Below are 13,302 nucleotides of genomic sequence, written 5' to 3' on the forward strand. Positions count from 1 at the left end.
GAGGAAAGCAGACAAGCATGAAAACAGAAAATAGGTAGTGGCGTGAGGGAGGGGCGGTAGGTCATGCCCTGGATGTCCCCTGAATCTGGCTGTATGTTGGTTCTGAGGGCGAATACCTAGGTGTCTGGTTAGACTGTAAACTCTCCTTCCAGACTCACATTCCAATCCAAACTCGCATCTCCAATCCAAAATTAAATCTAGAATCGACTTCCTATTTCGCAACAAAGCATCCTTCACTCATGCTGCCAAACATACCCTCATAAAACTGACTATCTTACGGATCCTTGACTTCAGTGATGTAATTTACAAAATAGCCTCCAACACTCTACTCAGCAAATTGGATGTAATCTATCCCAGTGCCATCCGTTTTGTCACCAAAGCCCCATATACCACCCACCACTGCGACCTGTATGCTCTCGTTGGCTGGCCCTCGCTTCATATTGGTCGCCAAACCGACTGGTTCCAGGTCATCTATAAGTCTTTGCTAGGTAAAGCCCCGCCTTATCTCAGCTCACTGGTCACCATAGCAGCACCAACCYGTAGCACACGCTCCAGCAGGTATATTTCACTGGTCATCCCCAAAGCCAACTCCTCCTTTGGCCTCCTTTCCTTCCAGTTCTCTGCTGCCAACTACTGGAATGAATTGTAAAAATCACTGAAGCTGGAGTCATATCTCCCTCACTAACTTTAAGCATCAACTGCCAGAGCAGCTTACCGATCATTGCACCTGTACACAGCCTATCTGTAAAAAGCCCACCCAACTCCCTCATCCCCATACTGTTATTTATTTTGTTTGCTCCTTTGCACCCCAGTATCTCTACTTGCATATTCATCTTCTGCACATCTATCACTTCAGTATTAATGCTAAATTGTAATTATTTCACCACTATGGCCTATTTATTGCCTTACCTCCCTAATCTTACTACATTTGCATACACTGTATATAGATTTTTCTATTCTATTTTTCTATTGTGACTGTACGTTTGTTTATCCCATGTGTAACTCTGTGTTGTTTGTGTCGCACTGCTTTGCTTTATCTTGGTCAGGTCACAGTTGTAGATGAGTACTTGTTCTCAACTGGCCTACCTGGTTAAATGATCCACACAGAGTACAAAACACACACATTCCTAACACTCAAACACACACAATGCTTTAAATGGCAAAACCACCACTTTTGAACCTCATTTTCATTATCTCCAGCACAATACCAGTGTCTCCATATGTGAAAACGGCACATTTGGTAGCCCTTTCCATTCATTGCCCGTCATCCCGTATACGGGTTGAAAATGGCAGATTTTGTCATTGATACGTGGCTAAATTGGAACGCAGTGGCTGTACAGTAACATGCTAGACAGTAGGTCCTACATGATGTCAGAGCTCAGGTTCTCCGCTTCACAGCGATGTATGGGTTTTGACTGACAGCCAATATAAACTTGAGCACCGCACGCAACAAAAAGATGCCCTCATCCATSCAGCTAATTGGGATACTTTTGCTCATTTGTTATTGTCTGAGTGAGGGAAATGTGTTCTGAAAGATGAGACATTGAGGATTGTAATATCAAATAAACAAAAACAATTGTGCTTGCTTCAGTTTCTTAATGGCAAAGCTAGGAGAGCTCAAAACAGCACCTTATAGTTGAAGGCTCTTTCCTTGAGTCATAAAAGCACATTGAAATTACTTTGGAACTGCGCACAGTTTGGAGGTGTGTGGCCACTTGGAGACACCAGTTAGACCTCTCCCTCAAACACTTGTAATTTCAATGAATATTCTGATCATATTACTGAATGTATCCAGAGTATTTTCAGATTTCATTATTGACAAATACTGTGAAAGGTACAGTAAATGTAAAATGCACATCAAATCAACAGTAATGTTTGGATTCAGTCTTGTGTCAGGTGAACTGTTATGCCTTTGGTCTGATCATTTCCACATAATCTCCAAAGCCTTCTGTTCAATTGCTACCATGGTCATACATGTGTTTTTATAGTTCTTCTGTTGGAAACCGAAAGGTTGCTGGATCAAATCCCTGAGCTGACAAGGTAAAAAATGTGACGTTCTGCCACTGAAAAGGAAAAAAAATCTGTCGTTCTGCCCCTGAGCAAGGAAGTTAGCCCACTGTTCCCCAGGCGCCGAAGACGTGGATGTCAAYTGATTCAGGAGGGGTTGTGTTAAATGCRGAAGACACATTTCAGTTGAAGGCATTCAGTTGTACAACTGACTAGGTATCCCCCAATCAGACTTTATGGTAGAGTGGCCAGACGGAAGCCACTCTTCAGTAAAAAGGCACATAACAAGCCCGCCTAAAGTTTGCCAAAAGGCACCCAAAGGACTCTCAGACCATGAGAAAGAAAATTCTCTGGTCTAATGAAATCAAGATTGAACTTTTTGGCCTGAATGTCAAGCGTCACGTCTGGAGGAAAGCTGGCACCATCCCTATGGTGGTGGCAGCATCATCATGCTGTGGGGACTTTTTTCATCGGCAGGGACTGGGAGACTAGTCAGGATCGAGGGAAAGATGAACGGAGCAAAGTACAGAGAGATCCTTGATTTTTTTTAAACGTATCCAGAGCGCTCAGGACCTGACTGGGGCGAAGGTTCACCTTCCAACAGGACCACGACCATAAGCATACAGCCAAGAAAAACCCAGGAGTAGCTTCAGGACAAGTCTCTGAATGTCCTTGAGTGGCCCAGCCAGAGCTCAGACTTTAACCCGATCGAACATCTCTGGAGAGAYCTGAAAATAGCTGTGCAGCAACCCTTCCCATCCAACCTGACAGAGCTTGAGAGGATCTGCAGAGAAAAATGGGAGAAAAGAAAAAAAACTATTTCATACATTGTAGAATAAGGCTCTAACGTAACAAGAGTTCTGAATACTTTCTGAATGCACTGTAGCAACTGCAGATTGCCCCTTAAACATTGTTTATTAGTTTTCTATTGTAATCAAATCAAAGTTTGTCATGTGCGCTGAATACAACAGGTGTAGATCTTACAGTGAAATGCTTACTTACGGGCCTCCCGGGTGGCGCAGTGGTCTAGAGCACTGCATCGCAGTGCTAGCTGCGCCACCAGAGTCTCTGGGTTCGCGCCCAGGCTCTGTCGCAGCCGGCCGCGACCGGGAGGTCCGTGGGGCGACGCACAATTGGCATAGCGTCGTCCGGGTTAGGAGGGTTTGGCCGGTAGGGTATCCTTGTCTCATCGCGCTCCAGCGACTCCTGTGCGGGCCGGGCGCAGTGCGGCTAACCGAGGGGGGCGGGTGCACAGTGTTCCTCCGACACATTGGTGCGGCTGGCTTCCGGTTGGAGGCGCGCTGTGTTAAGAAGCAGTGCGCTTGGTTGGGTTGTGCTTCGGAGGACGCGTGCTTTCGACCTTCGTCTCTCCCGAGCCCGTACGGGAGTTGTAGCGATGAGACAAGATAGTAATTACTAGCGATTGGATACCACGAAAATTGGGGAGAAAGGGGATAAAATAAATAAAATAAATAAATAAAAGAAAGCTTACTTACAACAGTGACATTTTTAAGTTAAAATATGTATTAGGTAAACAATAGACAAGTAAGAAAGAAAAAAATGAAACAGTAAAATAACAGTAGCGAGGCTATTGGTGGGGCACAATGCAAATAGTCTGGTAGCCATTTGATTACCTGTTCAGGAGTCTTATGGCTTGGGGTAAAAGCTGTTGAGAAGCCTTTTGGTCCTAGACTTGGCGCTCTGGTACCGCTTGCCATGCGGTAGCAGATAACAGATCTCTGACTGGGGTGGCTGGGGTCTTTGACAATATATAGGCCCATTGATGTACTGGGCCGTACACACTACCCTCTGTAGTTCCTTGCGGTCGGAGGCCGAGCAGTTGCCGTACAAGGCAGTGATGCAACCAGTCAGGATGCTCTCGATGCTGCAGCTGTAGAACCTTTTGAGGATCTGAGGACCCATGCCAAATATTTTCAGTCTCCTGAGGGGGAATATGTTTTGTTGTGCCCTCTTCATGACTGTCTTGGTGTGTTTGGACCATTCTAGTTTGTTGGTGATGTGGACACCAAGGAACTTGAAGCTCTCAACCTGCTCCACTACAGCCCCGTCGATGAGAATGGGGGCATGCTCGGTCCTTCTTTTCCTGTAGTCCACAATCATCTCCCTTGTCTTGATTACGTTGAGGGATAGGTTATTATTCTGGCACCAATCGGTAATCGAAATTAAGTAGCGGTTCGTAGTGGAGCAGARCTCATGGAAAACCACAGGTTCTGCTGGTTTCAGCAGTCAGTCATCTCAGCAGTTTTTCAGATAGCTTCTATACTGAACAAAAATATAAATGCAACATGTAAAGTGTTGGTCCCATATTTCATGAGCTGAAATAAAAGATACCAGAAATGTTCCATATGCACAAAAAGCTTATTTCTCTATAAAAAAAGGTGTCCAAATTTGTTTTACAACCCTGTTAGTGAGCATTTCTCCTTTGCCAAGATAATCCATCCACCCGACACGTGGCATATCAAGAAGCTGATTAATCAGCATGATCATTACGCAGGTGCTCCTTGTGCTGGGGACAATAAAAGGCAACTCTAAAATGTGCAGTTTTGTCACACAACACAATGCCACAGATGTCTCAAGTTGAGTGAGTGTGCAATTGTGATGCTGACTGCAGAAATGTTCACCAGAGCTGTTGGCAGAGAATTGAATGTTCATTTCTCTACCATAAGCCACCTCCAACATCATTTTAGATGTCAACCCGCAGACAACGTGTAACCAAGCCAGCCCAGGACCTTCACATCTGGCTTCTTCACCTGCGGGATCGTCTGTGAGCGGACAGCTGATGAGTATTTCTGTCTGTAATAAAGCCCGGTTGTGGGGAAAAACTAATTTAGATTGGCTGGGCCTGGCTCCTAGGTGGGTGGGCCTCTGCCCTCCCAGGCCCACCTATGGCTGCTTCCCTGTCCAGTCATGTGAAATCCATAGATTATGGCCAAATTTACTTATTTCAATTAACTGATTTCCTTAYAAACTCAGCAAAAAAAGAAACGTCCTCTCACTGTCAACTGCGTTTATTTTAAGCAAACTTAACATGTGTAAATATTTGTATGAACATAACAAGATTCAACAACTGAGACAAACTGAACAAGTTCCACAGACATGTGACTAACAGAAATTGAATAATGTGACCCTGAACAAAGGGAGGGGTCAAATTCAAAAGTAACAGTCAGTATCTGGTGTSCCCACCAGCTGCATTAAGTACTACAGTGCATCTCCTCCTCAAGGACTGTACCAGATTTGCCAGTTCTTGCTGTGAGATGTTACCCCACTCTTCCACAAAGGCACCTGCAAGTTCCCGGACATTTCTGGGGAGAATGGCCCTAGCCCTAGCCCTCACCCTCCGATGCAACAGGTCTCAGACGTGCTCAACGGGAATGACTCCCGGTTCTTCGTTGGCCATGACAAAACACTGACAATTCTGTCTTGCAGGAAATCACGCACAGAACGAGCAGCATGGCTGGTGGAATTGTCATACTGGAGGGTCATGTCAGGATGAGCCTGCAGGAAGGGTACCACATGAGGGAGGATGTCTTCCCTGTAACGCACAGCGTTGAGATTGCCTGCAATGACAACAAGCTCAGTCCGATGATGCTGTGACACACCGCCCCAGACCATGACGGACCCTCCACCTCCAAATCGATCCCGCTAAAGAGTACAGGCCTCGGTGTAACGCTCATTCCTTCGACGATAAACGCGAATCCAACTATCCGTGATTTTCAGATGTAGAAAGGCCTCTTTAGTGTCCAAAGTTTTCATAACTGTGACCTTAATTGCCTAYTGTCTGTAAGCTGTTAGTGTCTTAACGACCATTCCACAGGTGCATGTTCATTAATTGTTTATGGTTCATTGAACAAGCATGGGAAACAGTGTTTAAACCCTTTACAATGAAGATCTGTGAAGTTACTAGGATTTTTACAAATTATCTTTGAAAGACAGGGTCCTGAAAAAGGGACGTTTCTTTTTTTTGCTGAGTTCATGAACTGTAACTCAGCCAAATCTTTGAAATTGTTGCATTTATATTTTTGTTCAATGTAGAAACACTTTTCTTTAAAGTATATTTTGTGTAGGCCTACCGCGTGACTTTTGATTCACTTTCCGATCGGCATCTAATTTACAATAGACTAGCTAGAGGTTGACCTTGCACTTTCTATAACAGCCTTAAACTTCCGTGACATTTATCATGTAAGTCTTAACTTATAAATCCAGGCACAAATAATGTTTGGCATGTTTTATTGATATGTCAACTAGAAGAATAATTCTGGAAGAGGGTTAGAAAAGTAGGCAACCAACAAACACAAATGGAAAGCAGAACACTGTCATGTAGGTAAAATAATGATATGGCTTGAATCCTTCAGAAAACGAACAAATTGTAACCAAAGTATTAAGCCACAATTTTTCACACTAGTTTCATGAAGAGGAATGGATTTGTAAAGAAAGAAAATGCAACAAAACAACCCTGCTGGTTTATCAAAATAAAAGAAACAGTCTCAACATAAAACATTTAAATATCAAGGCCAGTGTATGAAAAATATTTACAAACCTTCTCATTAAATTGAACGAAATAGCAACAAAGGTAACAACAATTGCATAATTTGGTCTCACAGTAGACAGTAAAGTTCAGGCTGTCAAGCCACCGCTTGGAGAATTATAGCCACTACCCTGTTACAAACAACGAGCCAGCATGTGATTCCAACACCACCTGAAACACAGGCACAAGAGCAGGTGAATGAATAATCATTATATTACCGTTTAGATCCAGATCCAGATCAATGTCATCTAACCTCATTTAAAAGTGTAAACGATCAAGATTCTCAATCACAGATCAAGCCAAACAATTTAAAATCATAAAAATGTGACAAATCCACATGCAGGGATTTAGAAGTGATCCATAGGTATTACTGTTCTTAGAGAAACAGACTTTTGGGTTTAAATAGAGCTGAGGAAACATCTGCTCAAAAATTACTCTTTAAAGATGAGGGAACTGGTATTCATTCTGCTCTCTTTGAGCTTTAAAACAAAACAGACATTGAGTTGAATGGATTGAATAGCACTAATACAATCCTCATTTACCTCCATTACTGTTCAGTTATATAAACAGTAGAGCTATCTGCATACCTAAAGGAAGCTACAGGTGCAAAGTAGTGTAGGCTATACACTGTACAGTAAGTTCTGTTATCCTGAAATATCCCTGTGTGGTGTTAGAGCCCCTCTCAGGGCAGGCGCTGTAATCTGTTTTACCTGCTACTCCAGATGGGAAGGCCACCATTCGCTCTAGAGGAGAAATCCACTTACTGGGCAAGACCGTCACTGGGTCAACATAGTATTTCCAGATCAGAGAGATCATCAGCACAGCCTTGGAGAGACAGAAGGGTGGGGGGGGGGGGAAATCAGTCATCATCCCCAGTCCCAAATCTCTATTAAATATTTGCATAGTTTCCTATTGCAAGATTGTGAAATAATCCTAGCTACTATGAAAATATACCAATAAATGTAAAATAAAAAAATACAAAATTAATCTGCTCTACTTCACTTACCTGCAGAATATAGTACACTATGTTGACGACCCATTTGATTTTGGTCTGCTGACCAGTTCTGGATTTAACTGAGGGAAGAAAGGAAAATACAAACTTCAGACAACAAACTGACGACTGGGTGTGGTTTCCCCACATGGAGACAATTTGTCACAATGGGACTGTAAAGGTGTCCGCAGCCTTCCCATCCAAAACAGTTTGGAACAGTTTGTGCATATATTATGATGGCATTTTGTGATGTTTTGGTCTTCGGCAGGGGTTTCTTCAGCTGTTCGTGCACACAAAAGCATTTCTTGAGGCAAAGCGAAGTCGGTGAAACCGAYTAGTCTCTCGATGAATGACAACAAACACTTCATTGAAGAATCCCTACTGTTGACCAATCACCGRCGAAGGGGCATAGACTTCAGCTACCAACTTCGGCTTGCCACTAGAAACATGTGTGCACGAACAGCCGAGAAAACCCTTGACGAAGACCAAAACTATAGTCATAATATATATATACACGAACTGTTCCAAACTGTCTTTAAGGCTAGCAGGTGAGACTGTACAACAGCTGGTTAGGAGTTGAGCGAGACAGTGACAGAGAGGTCAGCAGAAGTGTTGCCCCTCCCCAAAGAAGCTTTGGTCAAGCCACTGGAAGTGTCTGACGTCAAGGTCATCTTTGTCTTCATTCATCCTCCACCAGCTCCACCCTGAGGATTATGGGAGATTTCTAATTCAAAACCCTCATGGATTCATACCGATAGCTGCATTCACCTAATCACTTCAGCCAACTACCCTAAAGATATGAAAATTTCTACTAAACATTATTTCCCTGTGACATTGTCCTTGGACTATGAATTTGAAATGATAGGAGGTGTGGTAGAGTTACTGTGACTCCAGTGAGAACAGGAATATGCAGCCAATACAGCACATTCTACCCTTAAAATAAATGTCTATGGAGTGTAGTACGAACTACTTAAAATGGCCTCTACGAGTATATACAGTGCCTTCAAAAAGTATTTACACCCCTAGGCTTCCCCCCCCCCTCATTGATGTGTTACAGCCTGAATTTAGAATGGATTACATTTAGATGTTATGTCACTGATCTACAAACAATACCCCATAATGTCAAAGTGGAATGATGTTTATAGAAATGTTTACAAATTAATAAAAAATGAAACGCTGAAATGTCTTGAGTTAATAATAATAAGTATTCAACCCCTTTGTTATGGCATGCCTAAATAACTTCACGAGTACAAATGTGCTTAACAAGTCACATAATAAGTTGCATGTACTATGTGCAATAAAAGGTGTTTAACATTAATGACTACCGCATCTCTGAAGTTATTAATTACACTTTGGATGGTGTATCAATACACCCAGTCATTACAAAGATACAGGCATCCTTCCTAACTCAGTTGACAAAGAGGAAGGAAACTGCACAGGGATTTCACCATGAGGCCAATGGTGATTTTAAACCAGTTAAGAGTTGAATGGCTGTGACAGGAGAAAACTGAGGATGGATCAACAACATAGTAGTTAGTCCACAATAATAACCTAAATGACAGCGTGAAAAGAATTCCAATATTCCAAAACATGCATCCTGTTTGCAATAAGGCACTACAGGGCTCCCGAGTGGCGCAGCGAGAAGCGTCACTGCAGTCCTGGTTCGAATCCAGGCTGCATTACATCCGGCCGTGATTGGGAGTCCCATAGGGCGGCGCACAATTGGCCCAGCGTTGTCCGGGTTTGGCCGGGGTAGACTGTCATTGTAAATAAGAATTTGTTCTTTTTTTCTAATAATATATATAATTTTTTTCACCTTTATTTAACTAGGCAAGTCAGTTAAGAATAAATAAGAAACAAATAAGAAATAAAAATAAGAAACAATACTGTGCAGCCGTATTCATTGACCTGGCCAAGGCTTTTGACTCTGTCAATCATCACATCCTCATCGGCAGACTCGATAGCCTTGGTTTCTCAAATGATTGCCTCGCCTGGTTCACCAACTACTTCTCTGATAAAGTTCAGTGTGTCAAATCGGAGGGCCTGTTGTCCGGGCCTCTGGCAGTCTCTATGGGGGTGCCACAGGGTTCAATTCTTGGGAGGAACTAAACTTTCCACTTCTCCACTACTGACCCGTCGATGTGGATAGGGGGTGCTCCTCTGCTGTTTCCTGAAGTCCACAATCATCTCCTTTGTTTTGTTGACGTTGAGTATGAGGTTATTTTCCTGACACCACACTCCGAGGGCCCTCACTCCTCCCTGTAGGCCGTCTCGTCGTTGTTGTGATCAAGCCTACCACTGTAGTGTCATCCGCAAACTTGATGATCGAGTTGGAAGGCGTGCATGGCCACGCAGTCGTGGTGAACAGGGAGTAACAGGAGAGGCTCAGAACGCCCCTTGTGGGGGGCCCAGTGTGACGGATCAGCGGGTGGAGATTTGTTACGCTACCCTCCAACACCTGGGGGCGGGCCCGTGCAGGAAAGTCCAGACCCAGTTGCACAGGGCGGCGTCGAGACCCAGGGTCTCTGAGCTTGATGACGAGTTTGGAGTACTATGGTGTTAAATGCTGAGGCTGTAATCGATGAACCAGCATTCTCACATGGTATTCCTCTTGTCCCAGAATGGGTTAGGGCAGTGTCAGTGTGGTTTGCGAATTGCGTCGTCTGTGGACTATTGGGTCGGTAAGCAATTGGATGGGGAGGGGGGTGGGTCCTTAGGGTGTTCCGGTAGGGTGGAGGTTGATATGGTCTTGACTAGTCTCTTTCAAAAGCACTTCATGATGACGGAAGTGAGTGCTACGGGGCGATAGTCGTTTAGCTCAGTTACTTAGCTTTCTTGGGAACAGGAACAATGTGGCCCTCTTGAGCATGTGGGAACAGCAGACCTGGGATAAGCGATTGATGGTAATATTCCGTAAAAACACCAGCCAGCTGGTCTGCGCTGCTCTGAGCGACGCGGCTGGGAAATGCGTCTGGGCCGCAGCCTGCGAGGGTTGAACACGTCTTAATGTTTACTGCACTACGGCTGCAGTGAAGGAGAGCCCGCAGGTTTTTGGTAGGGGGCCGTGTTCAGTGGCACTGTAATTGTCTCAAAGCGGCGCAAAAAGTTTGTTTGCCGTGTCTGGAGCGCAAGACATCCTGGCCTCGACGGGGCTGGTTTTCTTTTTGTAATCCGTGATTGGACTGGAGACCCTGCCACCATACCTCTTGTTTGTCTGAGCTGTTGAATTTCGACTCGAATTTGTCTCTTACATGAGACTTAGCCTGTTTGATTGCCTGCGGAGAGAATAGCTACACTGTTTGTATTCGGTCATGCTTCCGGTCACCTTTGCCCTGGTTAAAAGCAGGGTTCGCGCTTTCAGTTTCACGCTGAATTGCTTGCCGTCAATCACGTTTCTGGTTTGGGAATGTTTTTATCGTTCTGTGGGTACGTACATCGTCAATGCACTTCCTTATTGAACGTCCGCTCACCAATCAGCATATTCGGTCAATATTGTTTTGGACGCGATTGCGGAACTATTCCAGATCCGCGGTGATCGAAGCAGTCTTTGAAGCGTGGATCAATTGGTCAGACCAGCGTTGAACGACCTGAGCGCAGGGAGACTTGTTGTTTGAGTTCTGTTGTTAGGCAGGCAATCAACAAAATGGAGTCGTGTCAGCTTTTCCGAAAAGGGGGGCGGGGAGGGCCTTGTAAGCGTCCGGAAATAGTGGTAGCAATGGTCGCAGGTGTTTTTCCAGTCCTGGTAGCACAAATCGATTATGCTGATAGAATTTAGGGAGTTTTGTTTTTAGATTAGCTTGTTAAAGTATCCCCAGCTACGATGAATGCAGCCTCAGGTTGTGTTCCAGTTACAAGAGTCACTAAGTGTTCAGGCGCATCGATGTGTCTGCTTGGGGGGGAATGTATACGGTGCTGTGATTTATGATTGACGAGAATTCCTTTGTAGATAATGGCGGTCGACATTTGATTGTGAGGAGTTCTAGATCAGGTGAAAGAGAACGACTTCTTTGAGTCTTGTGTGTTATTATGATGTCACACCACGGATTCTCGTAATCATAAGGCATAGCCCCCCGCCCCTCTTCTTATCCGAAAGATGTTTGTTTCTTTGTCGGCGCGAATGCATGGACAACCGCTGGCTGCACCGACTCCGTTAGGTCCCTTGAGTTAGCATGTTTCCGTGAAGCAGAGCAGTTGCAAACTCCCTGATGTCTCTCTGGAATGCTTACCCGCTCGGGACTTCATCAACCTTATCGTCAAGAAGACTGGACATTGCGAGTTAGTATGCTAGGCGAGTGGAGCCGATGTGGCCCGTTCCGAAGCCTGACCACGAGGCCCGCCACTTTTCCCCTTTTTCGGCGTCGCCCAGGTCGCCGGCTGGGATCAGATCCACTGTATTGTTGTGGAAGGCAAAACACTGGATCCGTTTCGGGAAAGTTCATATTCCGGGTAGGAAGATGGGAGTTGGACGTTATCGTATATTCAGTAGTTCCCTCCCGACTGTATGTAATGAAACCTAAGATCCGGGCGGGGTAACCGATGTAGACAATAAACACGTAAAAAAACAAAAATACTGCATATTTTCCCCAAGGAAGCGAAGCGAGGCTGCTATCTCTATCGGCGCCGGAGTTGTAATGAGTTTACACATGGAGTAAAACAAACATACAGTCATAATACAGTAGAAAATAAGTCTATCTACAATGTGAGCAAATGAGGTGAGATAAGGGCGTAAAGGCAAAAAAAGGCATGGTGGCGAAGTAAATACAAATATAGCAAGTAAAACACTGGAATGGTAGATTTGCAGTGGAAGAATGTGCAAAGTAAAGAAATAGAAATAATGGGTGCAAGGAGCAAAATAAATAAATAACATAGGGGAAGAGGTATTGTTTGGCTAATTATGATGGGCTATGTACAGTGCAGTAATCTGTGAGCTGCTCTGAACAGCTGGTGCTTAAAAGCTAGTGAGGAGATAAGTGTTTCCATTTTCAGGATATTTTTGTAGTTCGTTCCAGTCATTGGCAGCAGAGAACTGAAGGAGAGGCGGCCAAAGGAGTATTGGCTTGGGATGACCAGAGAGATATACATGCTGAGCGTGTGCTAAGGTGGGACTTTACTAGCAGGTCTTGTAGATGACCTGAGCCAGTGGGTTGGCGGACGTATGAGCGAGGCCAGCCAACGAGAGCATACAGTCGCGTGTGGTAGTATATGGGGCTTTGTGAACAAATGGATGGCACTGTGATATACTGCATCCAATTATATTGAGGGGGTATTGGAGGCATTTTGTAAATAACATCGCCAAAGTCGAGATCGTAGGATGGTCAGTTTTTTACGAGCGTATGTTTGCAGCATGAGCGAAGGATGCTTTGTTTCGAAATAGGAAGCCAATTCTAGATTTAACTTTGATTGGATATGTTGATGTGAGTCTGGAAGGAGAGTTTCAGTCTAACCAGACACCTAGGTATTTGTAGTTGGTCCACATATTCTAAGTCAGAACCGTCCAGAGTAGTGATGCTGGACGGGCGGCAGGTGCAGGCAGCGATCGTTGAAGAGCATGCACTTAGTTTTACTTATTTTTAAGAGGCAGTTGGAGGCCACGGAGGAGAGTTGTATGGCATTGAAGCTCGTCTGGAGTTTTGTTAACACAAGTGTCCAAAGAAGGGCCAGAAGTATACAGAATGGTGTCGTCTGCATAGAGGTGGATCAGAGACTCGCCAGCAAGCAAGGAGACATCATTGATGTATACAGAGAAGAAAGAGTCGGC

The 13,302-nt window shown here is 44.5% G+C and overlaps 1 protein-coding gene across 2 annotated transcripts in view; it reads right to left on the reverse strand.

Moving 5' to 3' along the window:
• Window positions 1-6,238: 6,238 nt before the first annotated feature.
• LOC111980577 (guided entry of tail-anchored proteins factor 1) overlaps window positions 6,239-13,302 on the reverse strand; it is a 13,023-nt gene continuing 5,959 nt past the window's right edge. The window contains exons 3-5 of one of the 2 annotated variants that reach the window (XM_024011379.2): window positions 7,560-7,627; window positions 7,318-7,378; window positions 6,239-6,724 (exon numbers count right to left, since the gene is read on the reverse strand). In XM_024011379.2, coding sequence (XP_023867147.1) covers window positions 6,651-6,724; window positions 7,318-7,378; window positions 7,560-7,627 — 203 coding nt within the window. In that variant the 3' untranslated portion in view covers window positions 6,239-6,650. Of the gene's footprint in view, window positions 6,725-7,263; window positions 7,379-7,559; window positions 7,628-13,302 lie in introns of both variants that reach the window. The other variant, XM_024011378.2, reaches the window with a different exon arrangement.

The sequence above is a fragment of the Salvelinus sp. IW2-2015 genome, linkage group LG20, assembly GCF_002910315.2.
Source record: "Salvelinus sp. IW2-2015 linkage group LG20, ASM291031v2, whole genome shotgun sequence".
Lineage (NCBI taxonomy): Eukaryota > Metazoa > Chordata > Actinopteri > Salmoniformes > Salmonidae > Salvelinus > Salvelinus sp. IW2-2015.